A 19,113-nucleotide genomic window follows, 5' to 3' on the forward strand; every position below is an offset into this window, starting at 1 on the left:
AGTTTTCAAACAGTGAAGTTCGAGCTGTACTGAGTTGAACCTCAAAACGATGAGCAGCCACATGCGATGTACAACTCCAAAAGAAGCGAAACACACATACATTTTCATTCAAACCCTTCTCAGGTATCATCAAGTGCTTGAAATTCATTCAAATCCATATCAGCTTGCCGCATTGAATTATATATGAATGTTGAATAATGCATATACACTCAGTTCTGTAGAATACTTTTATTGTACAATGATTCCTGTTTTCTAATTTAGCTTCCTGGAACTATCGAGGTAAATATTTTAGGAAATACTCGAAACCAATCAGCATCACTTCAATAGACACAAAATATATCTTATTTCCATTGAAGAATGTTGATGTTTCTCCTATACATCTTATCCCAACACAGCAGAAAAAAAGAAAAGACGATGACATATCCTTTTATGGATACGCCCTCTATGGGAGCAGCAGTCCGAAGTTGATCTCTTGCAAAACCAAGCAACAACATGGACTGCTGTTTTGCACTGTAGCTTTTACTGCAAGGCAATTAGCAAAAACCAAAAGAAGCATTCATGATCCAGAAAATGTCGTTCCGATCTTCCGTAGGTCTAGAATTTGGGCTCTGATTCTGGGTAGTGAAAAATGCAGTGGAAAACAGAGGACGAATCTAGTTCGCCAGTCAATGCCAAAGCTTGGCTTTGATATCCGTGAATTGGGTATTTTTTTGCTCCCGTAGATGGTGTCTCCGCAAGGGGAGATGATATTGTCTTTCCTCCCCTAGGTGTGTCCTTCAAGGACAGGTGACTTCACCAATGCATTCGTGGTTCAGCTCAGCTCTACCAATGATACCTATGACTAGTCGAAACAGCGTTGTTTGGTGTTGGATCGCGGATGCTTTGTTGCTTGTCACTAGTTTCAAAAAATAAACAAAATAAAAAAAAGAAATGTAGACATTCTTCAAAACCCGCTCTTGCTAGTTTCATTTTCCAAATGAGAATTTCAAATGCATGCTCACTAACTGCCTCCGTTGAAACCAGTTTCACCCTCTCCAATTATTTGCAGGCTTACCCCATCTACCAGAAGACACAAAAATCAATCTTTTGCGGTCATAGGAGATGTAGACCCTACCAAATTACTCTCCAGAAGCTCCTCTCCAAGTACAGGCAGAGTGAGCCCCTTTAAAGGACGCGGTTTCAACCCAAGAGGCTCCAGACATGTTTCTCCTTCGATCTCACCCACACCACCCGAGGATGCCAGACTCACTCCCACCGATTTATCTCCAAGACATTCCTCCAAGATCCCGAAACTCAAAAGGAGACCTAGCAATGGCGCTTTCGGGGAGAAAGTCTACCACTACAATTCTTCGCCGACAAAGAGAAAAATCTCGAACAAGTTGAGCCAAAGTTTAACGGATCTACAAGCGGATAAAAATGGAAACAAACCGCCTGTGGCTTCCAAAAGGACATACAGCAAGAAACCGGCATTTCAGAGACTTTCTCCTATTATTGGTGAGTTCCAGTTTCAGTTTCGAAACGACTGCATTGATTATGATAATGATAATTTTGATTTCATGAGATTTCATGGATCATCATAAGAGTAACTTGCTGACACAGAGTGTCTCGTAGGGTTCAAATTTTAAAATGCAGTTCAATGAATAATATAAATTTATGATTTCAGTAACACCTTTTTATTAGACTTTCATAGACAGTTCACGAAACCGCAAGGGGTTGAGAAAGATATTGTTCTAGATGAAATTTAGGCCAAAAAGCAAAGTAACATTCAACACCAGACAGTGTTGTTTTGACTGACCATACCATTCACAGACATAGTTCTGTATCTGTAGAGAAGGGAGAGTGAGTGTAAGCCCATAGCACTTAGGCCACATGTGAACCATTGTTAATCCTCCCGAGGAGTTGTCCTCCTAGGTCCTAGGTCCATCCTGTCCTTTCCAGGAAGGTGGACAGGTCACTTGGAGACATCTCCTTTATATCGGCAGGTGTAGGCCAAGACTCGCCGAATACACACTCTCTTATTGACGATAACTCCGGGCACTCGCATAGGACATGCCTGACAGTCTCATCTTCCTGTTGATACATCCTGCATGTTATGGAGGTGTTTCCTTAGTTGACAGTGGCCAGTCAGAAATCCTTCTGTTAAGCGTAGATTTTTCCTGGTCATCGCCAGATATTTCTTCGGCGCTAGCTTCTCGGGGTCGCCCAGGGTTGCCCTGGCAAAATTGCATCCTTTGATTCTATTCCATCTCTTCAGGGATTGGGCTTATGTGTAACCTTTGGCTAGTTGCGCAATTGTCGAAGTCATCAGGGCGTTGGTGCCACTGGGTCCTAAAGTTCTTAGTCCAGCCGCTTCCTTGGCTGAAGAGTCGGCAATGCGATTACATTTACTCCTGTCGTGCCCTTTAACTCACCTCAGAATAATATTATTATCTACCAAGGCTTTGGCTAAATCTTGGGGCACTCTAGTACTAGCCCTGAGGTAACACGTTATCTGTTCAAGGCTAATGGGGCTTGTCTGATGTCAGTGCAGATTGTTATGTTTTTGTCAGAAATTCCTTTCCTGGTTATTTCTTTTGTTGCGATTGAGATACCAGCCAGTTCTGTTTGGACCACGCTGGTATTTTTTCCCATTTCCCACCTAATCCTTAGGCTTAGTGATCTGTAGTACACTCCACATCCTGAGCCTTTTTTTGGTTTTCGAGCCGTATGTATATATGCGTATTGCATTTGTAGCATTGTAGTATTTTGTAGGGTTTATTAAACACAAACCTGGGTTCAATTGCATCACTGGTTGCCTGCAGCACAGGTTGCGCAGTAAGCGCTTCTCGCCATAGGCTTAGCCTCAATTGACCCATTCCTACTTCGAAGTCAACGCAACCTCCTTACGCTAGTTGCACACACACCGATTTTGGACGGCCAGTATAAAATCGGCCGATATTTTATTGGTACTGGGTGCTTGCACATTCACCGGATTTTTATCGGTCAAACAATCAGTTTCTTTGTTGTCGTAATTAGCACGCACTGCCAAAACGAAGTTAATGCGTAGTAACTACAATTTCACCGAGCATTCGAGACTGGAATGGTCGGTACTGTCGGTACTTCTCGGTACTGCTGGCGATACAGTGGTAGTGAACGGCTGCTCACCGGTATTTTACCGGTGACGATCACCGGTCGGCGCGTGTGCCAGGTCCCGTTCCCACATGTGGTTCACTATTGGAATTTGGACGACCGGTACAAAGTCGGCCGTCCAAAATCGGTGTGTGTGCAACTAGCGTTAACGTACAGGTCCAGAGTGGTCAGACCCGTAGGTAATTAATTCCATCGCCGCGGTTGGTGTGGTTCTTATGGCTCCTGTGATGTTTAAACAAGCCAGTCGCTGTATTTGATATAATTTTTGGACGGCCGTTGCTTGTATAACTTTCGGTTCCCATGCAATGGCTCCATACGTTAAAATAGGTATTATTATTGCAGTGTAGATCCACGTGACCACACAATATCTACTATAAAAAAATAAATCGTAAACACAAAGAAAACATAGAACATACCTAAGCAATGCATGCTGGTATCGTAATGTTCCATTCTTTCATTTGGGTATCTCAATTTACTTTTTTATACAGTACGAGTTTCGAAAAATAATAATGATAATATTGAGTAGATGAATTCGAAATTTATCATAAGAATTACTTTATATTAGTTAGGTTGGTTAGGATAATGGGAAAGAGAAAATAAGAAAGAATAAGTAATAAGTTATAGAGTAATAGAGGAGTGTGTATCAGTTGAAAATTAAATTTAGTGTATTGTTTTCGAGAATGAAACTTTTAAGGTTTTGCTTGTAGTTCGCCATTTTTGTTATATGCTTAACTTTTAGCGGTAACATATTGTATAGTTTAGGTCCGAAATAGAATATAAATCTTTGTGTATGACTCTTTCTGAATTTGGATATTCTGATAGATAGATCCTCAACAAATCTTGTATATTTTTCAGCAAGATTTTTTTCGTAGTCCTGTTTGTTTTTGAAACAAACGTCTCTCGAGTTTTTTGCCCAAAATAAACCAGTTCGCAGCAAACAATTATTTTAGGAACAACTACAGAGATACATCGTCATAAATGCTAAAATACGAAACTAATCTATCTAGTAGGTCGCTATTAGCGATAGTTACAATTAAATTGGTATGACGCTGCCAGTTTGTGAATTTTCAAAATTGAATTTATACTAATTGTCTGTAGTTGTTCTGTTCTTAATTTGTTACTTTAATAATTCACTTGTTATTAAAATGGCATATGCAATACACCAATGAGGAAATGGCTGATATGCATTACGTTTACGGTCTGTCGCAGGGGAATGGGTTAGAAGCTTCTAGAAGATATGTTGAAATGTATTCTCAACAGCAGCATCCTTCACATAGAATATTTGCTCGACTTCATCAGCGATTACGAGAATATGGTTCGTTCGACAAAAGAACGCAGGATTGTGGTCACCATCGAGAAGTACGAACACCACAGCTTGTGGAAGCAGTACTTAATTTGATTGAAGAACAACTTACTAACAGTACCAGAAATATTGCTTTTCAGCTAAATGTTGATCATATGACGGTATTTCGAATTTTAAAGGAACAACTCTTACACCCTTACCATCTGCAACGAGTACAGGCACTGTTACCGCGAGACTTTCCGAACCGTCTTGAATTTTGCAATTGGATGCTGGAAATGATTAGAAGAAATTGTGACTTCATGAAGACGATAGAATTCACAGACGAATGTAGTTTTTCTCGGGACAAAATTCTTAATTTTCATAATTACCACATATGGGCTGATGAAAACCCTCACGCTATTGTCGAAACTAACCATCAAGAATAGTTTTCTCTTAACGTGTGGCTCGGAGTTATTGGGAATGATTTAATTGGGCATCCTCGATCAAATGGTGAGGCATACGTTCAATTTTTAAGAGCAGTGCATCCAGTACTGCTGAAGGAAGTTCCTTTGGGAGCCATAAGGGATATGTTTTTTATGCATGATGGGGCTCCCGCCCATTTTAGTCAAGTAGAACGTCAGCATTCAACTGAAACATATGCAAATCAGTGGATAGGTCGAGGAGGACCACAGAACTGGCCCGCTCGATCCACGAATCTCAATCCTCTCGATTTCTTTATTTGGGGCCATTTACGGCATTTAGTTTATCGTACTCCTGTTCGCGATGTAGAGGACCTAAGAAACCGCATCATCGATGCGTGCAGGGTAATCAGAGAGACTTCAGGAATATTTGAACGAATACGTGGCTCAATGCGCCGACGTCTAGACGCATGCGTAATGTCTGAAGGTAGACATATTAAACATTTACTATGATTTCTACATGTTGTGTGTTTTGTTATTAATAAATCAGTTTTGTTTATTACCCTTTAATCGTTTAACATTACTAACTACAAAATAACAATAAATCCAGTTCGCATTTATGACGATGTATATCTCTAGTTGTTCGTAAAATAATTTTTTGCTGCGAACTGGTTTATTTTGGGTAAAAAACCCAGGAGACATTTTTTGTTCAAAATGAAACAGGCTATTGGAAATTGATTTTCAAATGGTAAACAAATGATAAGACAAAAAGTTACATTGGAAATAAATTTTAGGAGTTGCGTTTTCCACCCCTTACAACCATGGTGTAAACCAAATAAATTACTGGCTAAGTGTCTTTTTGGTAATATTGAAGAAAAAAATTGTTATACAAATTTCATGTACTTCCTTCAAGGGGCTGTATCTTAACAAGGGATGATCCAATGAAGTTTCTTTATATGAAAGATCTTTTTTTCGATGAGGAATCACCTCCTTAAATGTTTAACACTTATTCAGTTTCACCCTGTATAGCTGATGTGTTGAGAATAACCTAGGTTTCTTCAATATAATTTTCATTAAAGTGTTCTGTGTTGTTTGAAGTCGTTTTATTGTTTTATTATACATTCCACCCCAAGCATTTATGCAATATATCAGGACAGATTCCTCTAGAGATTTATATAATATAAAAATATTTCTTTTATCCAAGATATCTCGTAATTGATAAAAGCTTTCCATTAGCATTCTGAGTCTTTTCACTACGTAATCAGAGTGGGAGTCCCATCTATCTGAGATGCTGCTCTATCATAATACCTAGATATTTTATAATTATCAACCTTTCTATCAATGGACAAGAGCAATTTTGTGTTTCACACCCTGTTTGATGTATACTCAAAGAATTTTTTCCGGCTGATCATTTTGTAGTGAAGAGAAAGTTAGAAATTTTGTTTTACTAATATTCAGACTTAGAAGGTTATAATTTAACCGTAGCCTTAATTAGCTTAATACCTTCTGAGAATAATCCTTGGAAGACCCTATGTGCGTCCCACTGTCCTCCGACATTGCCCTTAAGCCACATATGCTCCACAGACAAAGTTATTTGTAATTGCTGTTTTTTCCAAACAATTTAAATTAATCTCGGAGACGAAGCAGTTAAGCTAATTGAAGCCTTAGAAACTTCAAATGTATAGTTTCTCCTATGGATATCTTCGTGCGTTTGTGTACCAGAAATCTCAATGATGAAATATAAAATCTTGACTTCGTTCAAGTTGAATAAAGTAAAAAATTCATATTATGTATCTTAGATATTTTATTTGCAGGTAGTTCTCCAGAACCTAGCCAATCAATGTCTTCCCCTTCAAGGATTCCAAAGAGTCACAGCACGCCTCCAAGTAGAAAGGTTTCGCCGTCGAGGGAAACAACCTCCAGTAGAAAAGGTTCGCCTTCGAGAGACGGAATTCATCCCGATACTGGGCAAACTTCAGGGAAACCCCCCGTGTCTAAAACCCCTACAGGCAACCGATCCAGAAATTCGTCCCAAAACGCATCCAGGAATCAATCCAGGAATCACAGCAGAGAACCCAGTCCCACTAAAACCCCCACGTCCCCTTCTAGAATTCCTGTAACAAAATACGGAAAAGTTCAAGCTAAAGTCAACTCTTTCAAAAAAGTAAAACCTCAAGTGCCTCCTAAAAATCATGTTGTTAGTGAACAGTCCGATGATACAGACGCGTCTAAAAATAAATCGAAGACTCTGAACAGAAAACACAGTGTAAGTAAAATACGAACTAACTCTAGGCCAAATCTTTTGCCGAAAACAGGAAACTACGGAAATAACTATGCATCTACTAGTGACAGTTCAGTGAGTAATACCACAAATAAAACACAGGTTGCGAAGAAAACTGCAAATGATCCTGGAAAAGCCGTGAATGGTCAAAAAGACAGCAAAAATGGTAAAAATAATAATATCCCTGTTGGAACCAGCGACAATAAAAGTAGTGTGGAAATAGATAAGTCAAAAATTGATATATCAAATAATGATACAGCCGAGGAGTCTGCGGAAAAAATTACTAGTAACAACGATATTATTGAATCCGACAAGGTACTTTCGGACAAGAGTTCTTCCAATGATAAAGACGTAGTTTTCAAGAAAGCAGACCAGAAACCAGAGCAGTTGCCTTCAACAACAACTGTAGTTTCGAGCACAACTTCAACTGTAGCGCAACCATTAAAGATAGATACGAATTTGAACTTTCCGCACCACTATGAAGGGTCGAAACCAATCTCTCCAATGGTAGACGGGAGGGTGTTGAGCGCTACAAGCGTTTCGAACGCCATCAACAAAATGAACGACACTGTCCTAGATTCCCAAACAGTAATGAAGGACCACGGCTTCTCCAAGCCATCACCAGCTGCTAGCATCATCATCTCCGTAGCTAAAGAAGCCAATAAAAGCAGTACCAATCCAGCTCTGGACACTAAAAATGCAACCACAGCTCTGCCAACAGTGGAACCCTACATCCAGTCTGTTGGAGGCCAAAAGGAAGTAGTACACCAGAATAGCAACCACAGTAACAACCATACGAACAACGTTTCTCATGTGATGAGCTCCAAAGCTTTAGAAATGGAGGTGCAGAAGCACATGCAGAAGCTGATCACTCCAGAGCACACCATGTCCGAAACGCTGCAAAAATCCAGGACCGTCATCGCATCTGACGTGGAACCTATCAGGATAACCGTTAGAGAGAAACCATCCGATGTCGAGGTGCAAAGCGGCAACATCAGACTACCAGTCAGCGCTACGAATGGTGTTAATGAAAGACCGAGGTAAGTTCGAGTGGATGCGTGATTGAAAGATTATCCGGAGTTCGTTCCAAGGTTATTTATCGGCAAAGAAATCAACCTTCGCTGAAGTCGTTAAAGTGGAAGATTAGCTTCACGCTATTTCTGAAACGGTAAACAAAAGTATAAGTGAGGTTGTGTCTATTCGCGGCATGAGTCAGCGGAATCGGAAAAAGTGAACAGTTGAGAAAATTTCTATTGATAGAATTCATTCTTGGAATAATACTGAGGTGGTAATAGTTGATGGTTTTAGCTTTGCATAAAGACTAACCGTTTTAGCAAAGATGCATAGAAACCCAGATGTTTATACTGATTCGCTTTTGTCTTGTCGAAAACTATCGATGCGAGAAATGAGATTAACCAAACTTTGTACACATGTTGATAGATGGTGCAAGAATCGAAATCTGTTGCACGTATTTTGAAATCTAGAATTTATGTTACATAAGCTAGAAAAATTACATTCAATATCAATTTATTACAGAATGTAAACAAAACATTGATAACTGAAGTGCCAACTAACATTGTTTAAATATTTTACATGAGGAAGGAGTCCAAATGATCACACCAGGGATATTCTATGTATCTTGCTCAAACCAAAGGATCTGCTGAAGCTGATGAGCTAACTTTGGTTTTTGATCCTGAACAAGGTGGTCAGAAAACCAACCATAAGAACAAACCATTCACCTATGTGGAATAAGATAAATCAATTCATGGATATTTATTCGATGATGAGGAGATGTTCTATGTACTCCAACTGAATAATTTGATTAAAAGAAATGATTCTTACCTGATCTTCTCAATTTCATAACGCCTTGTTCATCATTGATATACGTGGTTGAAGTCTTCTGTCGATTTCATAGACGGCGCCTTTTTAAAAGAGTCTTTAAAGCTACCGTTTGTTTCTTTTGTGCATACGTGGAAGAAGGGTTCAAAAGTTCCATTGATGACTTAGCCAGTACAACTGCTGAGATCTGGAGCAGATCTTCATTCAGTGACTAGATTGATCTTTGTAATTTAAGGTTTATATAGGGTTTTCTTTCCAACGGGGATTTCCGAACATTGACAATTGATGAGGGTTATCTTGTTGAAGCTATATTTGACAAATGTAGCTTCATCTGTCATTTGTAATTTATTCAGTCTGTTTTGCCAAATCACCATGGGCGCATTAGGCATTCAATAACACGTCAAAATGATAAAATTGTTTTATCAAAATGGATGTTTTGTTCGAGCAACGTGCCGCGCGCTTGGTCCGTTTCACGGTCACCATAATCGACCTACCGAGAAGTCTATTTGCAATGTGGTGAATAAATTTGAGTCTAGAGGAACTGCAGTAAATTTGGAATACTGGTTTGTTTTTTGGGAATAAGTAGAGAAGAAAATGGCTTAGCCCAATAAAAAATACATTAAACAAAACAAAAATTAAGAACATTATCAATATTTTAATTAACCTAAAAAACTCCAAAAGCTTCATTTGACTTATGGTGCAGATAATTTGGAATATATTATTCCAAATTATGATCACCTTTTTTTTCTTTGACTTTGCTAACACTTTTCTTCACCATGTAATGCATTTCTTATATTTGTAACATTTTTATAGTTTTCAGTTCTCTTGGTGATAATTTTTATAACAAAATAGCTTACACTAATATAATTATTAAGTAATAATCAGTTACAATAATCACAGATGGAATATCCCAAATTATACTCACTTTCGGTATTCCAAATTAACAACATGACATCCTAACCTAAAATTTCATATCACATTTTCAATTTCAGAAATATTATCAAAATAAAAGTAAAACCATTAACTGAAAAGGTCTCTTATCAGTTTAAATAACAATAAAGATTTCATGTATCATTGTAAATGATTATCAATGATTGCTTTCTTACTGAAAAAAGTTTGAAATTGGACGTTTCGCTTCTACGAGGCTGGCCCCGGAATGTCAAGATGGCGGTAGGTTTTTAAAGCTCATTAGCTCCGTATGGCGTGTGAGATAACTTTACAAGAAGAAAACACAGATGGCACTTATAATAATTAGGTATCCACGGTATTCCAACTTACCTGCAGTATTCCAAATTTGCTGCAGTTCCTCTACTGGTTCAGTAAGCGATCGACCAACACCCGTACGTTGACGAAACGCAAGATCTGCCGAAAACATTGCCGCTGTCTGTGAGAGTGTGCAGGATAATCCGAAGCAGTCGATTTCGCGTCGGCCTCTCGCAGACCACAATTTGGCGAATTTTCCATCGTCACTTGGGCCTGCACCTGTACAAAATTCAACTGACCCAGGAACTGAAGGTAAACGATCATAGACAACGACGAGCCCATTCAGCGAATGGGCTCTGGAGCAGTTGGCAATTGACCCTAATTTTCATCAAAAAATCATCTTCATCTTCAGTGTTCAAACAAAATTGTCGAATTTTGTACTATACCAATCCACATGAAATCCAAGAGTGTCCAATGTATTTCGAAAAAGTCACTGATTGGTGTGGATTTTGGGCTGGCGTCGTCCTATACTAAGAACCAATGTGTGATATTATTGAAAACATGCACAAAGAAGGCTTCGTAAGGGGTATAATCCTGTGAGCCACCTCCTCTCTGAAATTATCATGGATAATTATGAAAAAACTGTTTAGCAACATCCAATTTTCCAAAAATTTATTAACGAAAACGTTAAATTCGCAGTAAAACTAGAAATAAATAAATCGAAAAACTTTTAAGACCTCCTAATTACAAAAATCAACAACAAACATGAATTCACAAATCACCACAAACCAACCCAATAACCATTCTAATCGCCATCATCATCATAACTTAGTAGCTCCCCATAGCATTATCCACAGAGTTACCAGTATCCCAATGTCCAAAGTGGATTTAATAAGGAATTGAATTTGAACAAATTTCAGTAAACAACAACTTCAACCCGAACATGATATATCACATCATTGATGAAAACCTTTTCAAACAGGCCATTGACCATATGCCTCCACATTGAAAATTACACTTACAACTATAGAACAACCATAATCATCAGATCAAGAAAAAGACTATTTACAAAAAAAAGCATTTAGGTCTGTCCTCTTTACCAATACGTCTAAGAATGGCAATTTTTAATTTTTCACAGATTCTTCCAGGGATTTCAAATCAATTTGTATCATATTAGACCAGTGGTTCTTAACCTTATAGTCACGCGGGACCATTTGACAAAATTTCTGTCAAGCCATGGAACACCAAGTTCGTTAATTAGTTTGTAGTTAATATAAAGTACCTTACGATAACTACAAATAAATACAGTACAGTACAGTAAATAAATGGAATGGTGTTTCTAATTCATCTATAAATAAAATACGCATAAAGTTATTTAATGTCGTTCAATCATTAGGTAAAACCTGTACCTGTAACAAAAATTGCATTATAAATGAATGCGATTTTTGTGACTGCATACTCTTTACTGAATTCTGAATCTTTGGTTCAGTGTTACTTAAACTTAAACGCATATCAGCAGTGGCATCCAACCGATTTCGGTGCTTATTTTTGAAAATCAGAAGCGCCGAAAACATAGATATGACAAAGAAAATAAAGTTAGGTAACGAATAGTAATGTTTCGAAGTTTTGGCAAAAAAATTGCCTTCTGGCTCCAAAATTCTTCAAGATTAATTCCTGATTCGAATGTATATTTTGAGTTGCTGTCATGTAGCATATCAATTACATCTTCTTGAACATTATCAGGCACCTCAGAAACGTTTACAATGGGTTGTGGATCAGTTTTTGAATACTTTTATGTCGGGAAAATAGTGACTGAATTCAATTTTCAAGTTTATTAAATGTAATATGTTCTTTTGTATTTTTCCTTTTATTTCAGCACTCGGTCCATCAATAATTTGATTGAGCTTATCAAACACAGAAAAGTTATTACTTTCGACCTTGTTGATCCATAGCTCGATTTTAGCGATAAACGCACATATTTTATCTTCATAAGCAGAAATATTTCTCATGCCTTGCAAATTCAAATTTCCCGACACTTCCAGTAGAAGGTTTAATTTATTCATTTGCGCAAAAAAATTTACCAAATGAGCAAAATGTATTTGAAATTTGGACTCGCAGAACTGATCAAACAACTCTTTGTTTTCCTTGTTAGTTAAAATATTTTTTCTTCCTCTCTTAGTTCGTACCTCAACATGTTTTCTTTGGAAAGCCAACGCACGTCCGTGTGGAAAAGCAAAGTTTTATGTTCAAAGTTTATATTAGAACACGATTGTTTGAAGAGACGAGTATTGAGTGCGTTCTTTTTAATGAAATTTACTACTTTTATAGCTATTTTCATCGTCAAAGCAAAGCATTCTGGAAGCGTCTTGGCAGCTAGTGCTTGACGATGAATAAAGCAGTGCGTCGTAATTGCAAACGGATTTTTGGTTTTCATCAATGCTGCAAGACCGGAGCGAGAATCAAGCATAGCAGAAGCACTGTCCGTACAAAACCCCGCAAGCTGTTCCCATATAAGTCCATGTTTCTCCATATATTGATTTATTGCATCCATAACATCTGCACCTTGCGACGTCGTTTCAAGTTCTAGAGAAAATAGTAACGTTTCTTTAAACATCTAATATATTTATTAGGATGGCTCTGCGGACCGCCTGGGATGCTTCCAGGGACCACCAGTGGTCCGCGGACCACCGGTTAAGAACCACACTGTATTAAACAACGCAAGTCCGAACTGATGAAATGCACCACGAAACATTGTCAACCACCTTCAAACAAACGTCAAAATACTCTTGTTTTACTATATTTAATTATTTATCTGATTAGGTTTTGTAATAACCTATTGTTATACAGAGTGGTCCAACGAAAAGTATGCACCTTGCTTTTCTCCTTTTTTTGTAAAAATGCTTGAACAGGTCAATTTTGCTTTTGAGGGGGACACATTTTAGATGTATTTTTCTACCTGTGCCTTCACCTAGCGAGGGTGAGTAACAACCCTGAAATTTTAAATGGAAAGTGGGATCGAGTGATATATCATTTGATAGGGCACAAAATTCTCTTTCCAATGATACCCAATTTGTTGTATTTCACTCAAACATGTAGGTATTATGAAGAAAAACAACTACATCCCAGTACTTTGAAATGTGTAATTGATTTAGTAGAATCCTACTTCAGCAAGTGCTGAAAATGTGACACATTTGCTTCCATACAATAATACAGATTTTGTTCAAATCTATTCCTAACATTCTGTAGCATATCAGGTGTTATACTTCTGCACTCTGCTGTAATTCGTTGGCGAAGATCTTCTATGGACTCGGGCTGCGTAGCAAAACATTTATTTTTCGAAAGACCACAAAGGAAAAAGTCTAAAGGTGATAAATCAGGTGACCTGGCAGGCCATTCGATGGGGCCTCTCCTTCCAATCCACCGTCCAGGAAACCAGTCATCTAAAAACTCTCTTACCGGAGCAACATAGTGAGGAGGTTCTCCATCTTGCTGAAAATGAAGCCGATCATCATCATGATTTTGGTCATTTTCAATTATTTCTGTTTTGAGAGGATCAATTGTATCTTCAAACATGTTCACGTAGACCTCACCAGTTAAATTCCCAGCAATAAAAAGTGGCCCTACGATATGACTACCTAATATGCCACACCAGACATTGATTTTTTGAGGGTACTGGGTGTGGACCTCTCGGAATAAGTGTGGGTTACTGTCATCCCAGTAACGGCAATTATGCCTATTCACAGCTCCATTAAAAAAAAAGTACTCTCATTGGAAAAGCACGTGTTGAATGATAGGTGCGGATCATCAATTAGTAGCTGGCTCAGTTGTTCACAAAATTGCAGCCTTCTATCAGGATCATCTTCATTGAGTTCCTGTACTAATTTAATTTTGTACAAATTAAATTTATAGGCTTTTAATATTCGTATTATGGATGAACGGGAGACACCTGAGGCTGCAGCAAGCTGACGGGTACTTTGAGTATGATCCAATTCAACATGTCCCAAAACAGCGACTTCCACTGCTTCATTTCTGATCGGTTTCCGTGGCTGGTGTTTCACATTACAGACAGATCCAGTATCGACAAACTTTTGGACTAACTTGGCAACGTACGAATCATTCACATTTTCCCCGGGATGACTGTTATTAAAGAGGCGAGCAGTGAGTCTAGCACAACTATTATGTTGATAATAAAGTTTAACAATTTCAACTCGTTCAGGAATGGAATAATCCATTTTTACAGTAAAGTTGAAATAATTTCAAAAGCAACCGAACTGAATCAATGAACGTTTGCCTAAATTCTTTTTGTACACTTATCTGCTGCTGTTATTTGAACCAAAAAACGCACGAGAGAAATTGAGGAATGTAGTAGTGATAAAAATGCCGTTTTTTTCCGAATTTTCATTAACATAAAAAATATCGAGTAAATGTTCTTGCTTTTTTTATAACTATTCAAGTAAATACAACAAATTAGGTATCATTGGAAAGAGAATTTTGTGCCCTTTCAAATGATATATCACTCGACTCCACTTTCTATTTAAAATTTTAAGGTTGTTACTCACCCTCGCTAGGGGGTTGAAGGCACAGGTAGAAAAATAGATCTAAAATGTGTTCCCCTCAAAAGCAAAATTGACCTGTCCGAGCATTTTTGCGTTAAGTTACAAAAAAAAAGGGAAAAGCAAGGTGCATACTTTTTGTTGGACCACTCGATATACAAAACACTGTAGAATAGTTTGATGTATCAGTCCAACAAATGAAGCTACCTTGTATGATTATTATTATGGAGGGTGTTATTAATTTATTTTCATCAAATCACGTTCAGTGTATTCATAAAAATTCGAAGTACGTTTTTAATGGAAAAAAGTTTCAAAATTTCATGACTTTATATTTACTTTAATTACATAAATTTTGTTTATAGCTTTGAGAACTGATTAGAATACACATTTCATCATGATGTGGAAGCTCAATTCTGAAGGTAAATTAAGAACCAGAATTCACGATATCTCAATGTCTGTCCAGTATTTTTGCGATAAATTCTTGCAAAATATTCATCGTTACAAGCTCTTGGAAAACATGCATGTACTCGCTTGGGAACATTCCACTAAAATGTCATGTCTAAGACCAAATTCTCAGCTTACAGAGAATGGCATTAGCTCTAAATAGCGAACTCCAATAGGTACAAGGTAATAGGATCGCCAAATTTGCATACCCTTCGTCGCTTGTTTCAGTATCCTAAAATTTCGGTAAATTTAGCACATATTGAGGTTAGTGGTCCAGTGAAACGAGGAAAACCATATTTCCAGCGATCGAATACGTAAAAGTGCGTGTTCAATATGAAAAATGTTGAAAGTAACAACGTCACAGTGAATAAGGCGAAGGTCGTTCAAATTTCTTCACGGCTATTTTGCATGGTGAATATTCCTTTGGCGCACTTCTTTTGATATGTTTGATAAATGTTGGTCAGTTGGTCCCTCACTATGTTTTAGCATATCTTACACAGTTGGTGTTTCAAATGTTACGGGAGACACGGATTCTACAGAAATTATTGTTTGATTTACGAAAAAAGGAATATAGTGCAGTAAAATGTTCTAATTTTTGATTAATCATGAATTGAAATCGAAACTTGACAATTATGTTTTATATTTATGGAAAACTCATAAAAAATACCTCAATAGTTGGAATTGTGAAAAAATAGGTCTCCACTTATTTTATTTGACTATCGAAATATCATGTTTCTTTTTCCAAGTTCACGTTCACCAAATTTGAACGGATTTGAAAGGTTATGAATGGGAAACAGTCCTGAAACTTTATTTGAAAAACATATCACAATATGTTTCGCTAGCACAGTATCTTTAGCAAGAGATTTGATTCATCACGGCTATTTTGCATGGTAAATATTCCTCCCAAAAATATACCCTCTTTCAATTTAATCTACAGGGTGTAACAAAAAAGTAGGTCATAAATTCAATCACAAATTCTGGGGTCAAAAATAACTATATTGATATAACTCACCTCAATGCAAATGTACACACAAAAAAACAAAGAAGTAAGCCCTTGGAAAGTACAAAATGGAAATCCATTTTTTCCAATATTCTATGAACTGTTCAATATTTAATGATGAAAATAGACGAATGGCTTTCTTATCATGAGAGCATCTTATCCATATGAAACCCACGGAATCTGTTGAGCTCACAAACATTTCTGAATTTTTTTTTGCCATAAAGCACTTTTTCAAAAAGTCAGTTTTTGCATTATCCGTGAAAACCTTCATATGGCTGTTGAACACTTGTAATTCCTACAGATAAATAACAAATAGTCATTTTAACAATTTCATACTGTCATTTGTGACACCATTAGTTTGATACAACATTTTTGAATTTTTTTTACCCCGTAGCACTTTTTCGAAAAGCTAGTTTTATCGAGAAGCGGCAAAAATTTTGAGTAACAAACATTTAAAAAGGAAAAGCGAATTTTTTGAAAGATCTGACGAAATCGATTTACATTTTCGATGATTCGATGCATCAGTTATTTGCCGATTATGTCAACATGTCCTCTTTCATAAAATCCTAGAAGCGAAAGTCAATAGGGTTAAGATCTGTACTTCTGGCTGGGTAAGAAATATGTTCAGGTTACATACCAAAAAATATTCCCTAACTTCGTTATCGCTTGTAAATACCATATATTAGGCCTCAGTTCAAAATTTACCTCTTCAAAGTATTCTGGTATATTATTTTGTGGGAACTGTCAGTGATTTGCACCATTCAAATTGTTAGGAAGGAATACTGGTGCTCTTGAATTATTATTCATGATACCTGCCAAGACTTTGAAAGTCTTTTGGTGATGGCAGTTTTTTGCGTGAGAGTTTTCTACGACTCATATGTGTGTATAATGGTGACTCGTAATGCCATTTCTATTGAAGGTAGTTTCATCGGTATATAAAATATGATTAATGACGTTTATTTTTAGATTGTTTCCCGTCTGTTTGGTGCTTACTTAGCATATAACGCATTGCAACTGCTGCACTTTTCCCTTGGCATTCACCTGTGATTATCAGAATTACAGATAATCATCTAAAACCTTGTTTTACCCTGACCAAACTCACCCAGAATCAAATGCATATCTGACATTTCTGCAGACGTATAAACCATTGTAACAAAAAGTTTAATTTTTTCCAACACTCTCAAAATGCGCAATAATCGAAAGCTTCAATTGACAGCATGTCATTGTTAAAGCAACTGTTTGTTTTTTATCCATAGGCACTACAAGTTTTGAACAGCCAACTAATAAATTCTCAGAGGAAAATGAAAAATAACTTGTATCTCGATAAAAATTGGCTTTTCGAAAGAGTACTACAGGGTAACAAAAATTCGTTTTGATACCTCGACACGTGTTTCGATCACCAAGTGATTCTTCAAGAGGGAGATTAAACTAAAAATACGTACAATTTTATCCTCATTTATACCATACATACCTCTTCTAGGTACCTGGTTTCAAATTAATTTCACAATATTGCCTTATATACTAGTCTTAAATGCATTTTACAATGTGTCAGGTAAATCTGATAATTACTTTAACAAGCTATATAGAATACCATTAGGTATTGATCCACCATCGTTATTCATAATATCATTATGTTTACTTATTTCTACACTCTCTGTTGTTGTTAACTTGTCTAACTAATCTTAATGAACTAAAGTCTATGGAATGGTTTTCTTGCAAAATATGAAGGGCGGCTGCTGAGTTTTCTGGTCTTTCATATTTCAGGTGTGCTAAGTGTTCCTTATATCTTATTTTAATAGATCTTTTCATCTGTCCATGATATTTTGCTTCGCAATCCTTACATTTAATTTCGTTAATTCCAGGCTTCTCCGAATTCTCGACTTTATATTTTGGATATCCTTAAAGGCTCTGTAGTGTATGACTTGTTTTAAAAACCACCTTCACACCTAGTCCCTTGAAAATCTTTCCGAAGTTCTTCGTGTATTGGTGGTTTGGAATTGATATATATATATTTATTTTGGTTTTCATCGTTTTTAAAAGTCGAGATTTTGTTCATTCTCAACCTAAACTTTTTCTTCCTTATTATATCATCTACAATACCCTTCGAGAAACCGTTGTTACTGTCTGCTATTTCCTGTATTGTCCGTTTTTCTTTTGTGAACCTCTCATGTGTGAGAGAAAAAGTCAAAAGACGATGCACTAGAAAATTCAGCCCAGCACTTTTGTGATGTCCACAGTGATGTGAACTATTAGGAATATACCTGCAAGTGCTTGTTTCTTTTTTATAAACATCGTATTCTAGCCTTCCATATTGGCTCCTCATTACCAAAACGTCAAGAAATGGCAGTTGTCCTTTATTTTCTAACTCATACGTGAATTTTATTGATGGAAATATGTTACTTAAATAGGAAACAAAGACCCCAATCTTCTATTTATTATTATCGAATATCGCAAAAACATCATCCACATACTTCAGTCATATCCTAGGAAAATACTTCGACTTTTCTTTGGTTTCCAAGTCAAATCTGCTCATGAACAGGTTTGCCAGGTAGTGGGACAAAGGGTTATCTATAGCCGTTCCCTCCTGCTGTCCATAAAAGCAACCTTCTACCTGGAAACGGTTTTGTTTTATACACAAATTAATAAGAGAAACGAATTCATCAATTTCGTTATTATTAAAATTATTTTTCTCTAGTACTTCTCTGAGGTATTGTAAGGTCTGTGGAATTGGGACGCTAGGACATAAGAACTTATATCAAAATGAAGAAAAGAGAAATTAAACTTTCTATGTTTTTACCACTTGTATTTGTAACTAACGTTACTGCAGTTTTGCCGCATAAGGACATTTTCAAACTTATACATGTCATACATACATGTATGACATGTATGACATGTATGTATACATGTATGTCATACATACATGTATACATACTTATACATATCAAAGGAAACCTAAATCTCAT

General features: G+C 36.9%; 1 protein-coding gene across 1 annotated transcript in view; it reads left to right on the top strand.

The window, feature by feature from the left end:
- The window catches only part of stum (mechanosensory transduction mediator stumble), a 124,224-nt gene that overhangs the window by 35,194 nt on the left and 69,917 nt on the right, over positions 1-19,113 (top strand). The window contains exons 3-4 of the mRNA XM_074181982.1: positions 1,049-1,494; positions 6,645-8,151. Of these exons, the coding sequence (XP_074038083.1) occupies positions 1,049-1,494; positions 6,645-8,151 (1,953 nt within the window). The remainder of the gene's footprint in view (positions 1-1,048; positions 1,495-6,644; positions 8,152-19,113) is intronic.

The sequence above is a fragment of the Leptinotarsa decemlineata genome, unplaced genomic scaffold, assembly GCF_025532065.1.
Source record: "Leptinotarsa decemlineata unplaced genomic scaffold, Ldec_3_MD MMD2_tig00026328_RagTag_RagTag, whole genome shotgun sequence".
NCBI classification, from domain to species: Eukaryota; Metazoa; Arthropoda; class Insecta; order Coleoptera; family Chrysomelidae; genus Leptinotarsa; species Leptinotarsa decemlineata.